We start from the raw sequence: 5483 nt of genomic DNA, 5'->3' as shown, positions 1-5483 counted from the left end.
AATTATTCTAAATTACATATTCCTAACCTAACTTTATAATTTTATATTAATCCCCATCAAGAGTACATTTGAATTTTATTTTATTAGTGAACATATTAGCCTTCCTAATTTATTGTTATTCACAACTTTGCTAACTTATTTACTTATTCCTGATTGTTAGATGAATATATAGAAATCTGTGAAATGTGGGTTTTATTGATAGGAATAAATATAATCTCATTATGATAAGAATAACCTAGATCTGACTACAAACGCTGTGAACGTTTGAGTATGAAGTGACTACCATATTTCTTGACAAGACTCATATGAAGCTTCATATTAATTAACTTCTGTGGATAATTGAAGTTGTGCAAACTGGCAAAGAAGAAGTGGATGAGAGGCCTACATTCTGTCCATGTGAGCCATCACTTTGTGCAATACATGAAGATAGTCAGTGTGATTGAGGCATAAGACTTGCAGCTGAAAGAGATCAGAGACAAAACTGGAAAGTGAGATATGTAAACATCTGAGGAGTCTGAATATTATTCTTCGGGCAATAGAGAGGCACAAAATGTTTAGGAGAATAGCATGATCCATTTGTACTTTGGAAAGAATTCTAATAGCAATGTAGTGAATAAGTCAGAGATCAAAGCAGAAAGGCTATTGAAGAGACAATTGATAAACCTTGAGAATAACTTCTTATCACTTACTCTGCATATACCACTAGAAAAAGATGTTAGTTATGTCTTTCACTTTTGGTTCCAGAGAAGATAGAACATCAGAAATGGGAGATATTGGTGAACAATAGAAAGTTTAATATATCAAGCAAAATTTGAGAATCATAAGTTCAGATAATAGAATCACATGTGCTATTTACACAAATGAACATTTATTTAGAAACTCATAATTTATTTTGAATTAAGTGGAAAATCTAATCACTTTCACTAATCATTTCCCAACATACTTTATGCCTAGGATTTCTTTCCTTTTGTGTTTCCCATTATCTACTTCTAAATAGCCTAGAAATTAAAGGAAAAATCTTACACACTCAAAGTAATTAAATATATTACCAAATTTCAAAAAATTATTAGTAAACCCTTTTTGGTTGTAAATAAAAACTGGACAAGGTACAGTCCTTGCACTATATTAAATGATTCTTAGATTTACCCACATATCAGGCTTTAAAATGTCCTAAGTAGACTTAGAGTTCATATATAAACAATGAGCTTAATAAGCAAGCAATATAATACTTAGAAACATAAAATAGCCCACATCATTTTATTTGGCAACAACTTAACTCCTAGGTAAGACTGTTTGCATCAGGCATCAGAGTTTTTGTCACATGTCAAGCTTTTTGAATCAAAATTTTTGAGTATAGTTATTTATAAGGTACAGTTGTTTGTATATAAAATTGAGTTTCTGAGGCAAAGAAAGCTGAATATTGAAAACTGAAGGGTACTTGTTTGATATGTCTTCATGTATTGTCAAATAATGTATTCTTCAAGAACTGCAGTTTCATAGAAGCCTTTTACACATAGATGGCCTCTATTTGAAGGGTAATTTGAGTATTATTAATGCTCTAGTCAATATTTATTTAAATGTGCAAATAGAAAACTATAGTGGTAGCTCTAAAATTCATATTGAATTGTTTGGAAGTCCAACAAGTTATATTTACTTTGGGATATATTGGGATAAAATTTATGTAACAATTTGGTAAGTCAAAAAACCTAGTCAGAAACTTCTGTAACATCCTCATTTACCTTGCATAGAAACTAAGTCAGACATTTGAGCAAATTTCAAGGCATAAGTTTCATCACTCATAGAGAAAATTGACACTAGTTTTTTAGGAAAAGTTTTTTTCAGTCACACTAAAATATGACACCATTTCTAAGAAAAAGGGTCAAACACTACTTTTCACATGATCAGTCATTGTATCTAATTTCAATGTTCCAATTACTTTATTTGAAAAATAATGTTCTCTACTAGAACCCATAAAGCATTAATTTCACATATGGCATTGTTTAAGTCTCTGGAATGCTGTAAAATTATCTTACTGTTATTTTGCATCCTTAGTGACATGGGCCAAAGGGAAATTTCTACTTAATTTTGTTAATAATTCTTGAGAGATTCATGGACATTACAAGATGACTTTTATCATGCCTGAGTTTACAGTTTATGTACATTACATTTTTTATATTTTGACATTAGCAGATTATCTAAGTAACAGATACCTTATTATTTTTAATGCATAAAAGAGCATGGTAATATAGGTCTGACAGCATTTTGAAAATGAAATTAGTGCATTTCACAAAACTGGATAGATACAAAAATCAGTAAGTGTAATCTATAATTCCTATTCGATACCTGCCATGCAGTGATGCCTTAACCTCTTTGAATTTCCTTTAATATGTTCTAATAATACACTATCTAAGCTGGTTAAAATGTGGAAGTATTGAGTTATTTAACTAAAAAATGCTATTAAATTGATTTATTCCAAGTTTCTAAACATCAAATAAGGAAATCAAATATCACATTCTACATCCACCAGTAATAAACTCATTAGGTGATTAAACCTAGGTAGTGTATTAAACTCTATAAGGAATAGGTGACAAATTGAATCTCTGAGTTCCACAACAATGGAAAGGAACATGGAAAATCTGTAGTCTCTCTTTGAGAGAAGAGGAAGTGAACAGAAGAACAAAATAAAAAGGAAAAACACATAAACTATCTTTTCTATGTCCGCTCAGCATGAGAAAAGTGTAAGGGTAAAGTTCAGTCTAAACTATAATTAAAAAATGTTCATATGGTGTTAAATATAGACATAAAAGAGCTCTGTGACACTCCATTTTTCTTTCCTTTCTTTCTTTCTTTTTTTCTTTTTTTTTATCAATAACGTTAGTATGTCATTAAAATAACTCACTTCATTGAGAAAACTTCCATCTTTCTGACCATGTACCTAAACGCATCTTTTACTTGTTTGTTTCTCAATGTATAAATGAAGGGATTCAACATGGGTGCAACAGAAGTACTGAGAAGAGCTATTCCTTTATTTAAAGACACTCTTTCCTTTGCAGAAGGTTTCACATACATGAAAATGCAGCTGCCATAAGAAATGGACACAACAACCATATGTGAAGAACATGTAGAAAAGGCTTTCTTCCTCTGTTGCGGAGAAGGGATTCTTAGAATAGTTCTGATGATGTTTGTATAAGAGAGAATCACTAATACCAATGTAACCAGGAGTGTCAGAATGGCTGAAAGAAGCATCACTAATTCTATAATGTCTGTGTCTGTGCAGGAGAGCTGAAGGATAGGAGAAACATCACAGAAGAAGTGATCTACAGTGTTGGCTGCACAGAAATCAAGCTGGAGACCCATCAGAAGTGGAGGGAAAATTATCAGGAAACCAGCCAACCAGGAAGCAAAGACCAGCATGTTGCAGACTCTGTTGCTCATGATGGTCATGTAGTGCAGGGGTTTGCAGATGGCCACATAGCGGTCATAGGACATGGCAGCCAGAAAAAAAAATTCAGTTGCCCCTAAGAGAATAGTGAAAAACAGCTGTGCAGCACAGTCATTATAAGAAATAGTCTTATTACCTGTGGCCATACTAACAAGAAATTTGGGGATACAGACAGTTGTGAATGAAATTTCTAAAAATGAGAAATTTCGGAGAAAGAAATACATGGGTGTCCTGAGATGAAAATCTAGTAGGGTTAGGGTGATGATGGTTAGGTTCCCAGTAACACTCAAAATATAGGTGAAAAAAAGAAGGAGAGAAATGACCACTTGTAATTGTGGATCATCTGTTAATCCAAGGAGAATAAAGGCTGTGACTGTGGTATGGTTTTTCATAGCTGATAAATGTCTAACAAAATAAGACAAAAATTAGAAGCAAACAGGACAGAGCTGAGTGAGATAACTTTTTGTTTTGAGATCCTCTGTAAACATGTTGCTATCTGCACCCAACTTCTTTCAATATTCTTCTACTCAATGGTAGCATATGAAATTTTTTCTCATACCATTTTTCACAAAATTTCACTAAATATATGCAAGTTCTTGAGTTTGTATTATATTCTCAATATCCATGAACCAAAGCATTCCAAAGGTATAATATATTGCATTGATAAAGTCATGCAAGTGTTTAAAACAAAGAAACCAAAATTATCTTAATTTTTTAATATCTACCTTCTGTAGTACATTGGAATTTTTGTAACACAATTACTTTAGATTAAATTATTTTACATCATCTAGTGACTCATTATTCCTTGCTAAACACATATTTTGCTTGCATTTATTACTTTTTTCCCATAGACTTTGCTACTTTTTAATGTTGGATTATGGCTGGGAACTCTATATTAAAAGCAATACCGTGGATTCAAACATTGTTAGTGAACATGAAGTGGTAACATCCTCATCAAACTTTTGCAAATCCTGTGACCACTTTTAGTTCTGCTTTCCTCCATATCCTGAAGACTTGAATTTGCTTTTTCTTGTTGAGTCTTCCCTGCATTTTGTCTTTAATTTTTGTCTTAAAATATTACATTTTACCACTCTTGTATGGTTTCTCATTATGGTTCTCTGACCCTTACCATGGCTGAATAGAAAAAAAAAAAGTAGTTATTTATCTGTTCAGCACAGTGGCCATGAAAACTAGTGTTGAAAAGAAATATAATGCTTATTTGTGTCTTATAGATGGTTATACCAAGAAAAATAATTTTAGCATTTTCAGATTTTCTGAGTAGAGAATTAAGATATAAATTTGCAATTCTACTGGCAAATAATCTACATGATATTAGTAATTGTTCATTTGATTTATGTAAATGAATTAGAGGTAAATTAACAGTTTAGACAGAAAAAATATTTTTCTTTGTTGAGAATTACCAGGAGTTGGATGCCATGTTACTTTCCTTTTCAGTTAAAGATTAGTTGAATAAAATGAAACACATTTGCCTAAAAACCCAAAATGCTACCTGTTATTTGAAACACATCAGTCCACATTTTACATTACACACATACACACACACACACACACACATAAGCATGCACTTCTCCATTCTTAGTATACAGTGCTAGCACATGATTACTATTTTATTCACTAAATCAAGCTGAAATTCCTATTCCTGTTGCATTTCTTCCATGGCTGCAATCCAATTCTGAATAGATGAAAATGAAGCATAGGAAACAATTGTATTTACTGTTCCTATTAGTATTCCCATTGCTTAGATCTCCGCTTTCATCCTCCATTCCTTTCACCCTGAACCCTAGTAACAAATCAACAGGAAAAATATGATAACATGAGTGACTGCAGATAGATATTGACATTTCTGCATTTCTTCTGTGTTTACAGATCTGAGAATGCACCAAGTAAAGTGAATATTGGGATGTAGGGACATAGGAACAAAGGGAAATATATAAATGTAGTTTTATGAGATGGGGGAAATGAATACAAAGCTGTGTGGAAATCTAGAGAGATAAGGATTCTTAAAGATGGGACAATGAAG

General features: G+C 32.2%; 1 protein-coding gene across 1 annotated transcript; it reads right to left on the bottom strand.

Annotated features, from left to right (window-relative positions):
- Positions 1-2895: 2895 nt before the first annotated feature.
- Positions 2896-3834, bottom strand: LOC109680614 (olfactory receptor 6C74). The gene has a single exon (XM_020155390.2). The coding sequence runs from the start codon at positions 3832-3834 to the stop codon at positions 2896-2898; it is 939 nt and encodes a 312-aa protein (XP_020010979.2).
- Positions 3835-5483: the final 1649 nt, after the last annotated feature.

The sequence above is a fragment of the Castor canadensis genome, chromosome 8 (genome assembly GCF_047511655.1).
Source record: "Castor canadensis chromosome 8, mCasCan1.hap1v2, whole genome shotgun sequence".
Lineage (NCBI taxonomy): Eukaryota > Metazoa > Chordata > Mammalia > Rodentia > Castoridae > Castor > Castor canadensis.
Note: the sequence above shows the minus strand (reverse complement) of the source record. Positions and strands in the feature narration are given on the sequence as shown.

Coding starts and splice junctions, on each gene's coding strand:
- LOC109680614 (XM_020155390.2), bottom strand. CDS start 3,834: ATGAAAAACCATACCACAGTCACAGCCTTTATTCTCCTTGGATTAACA.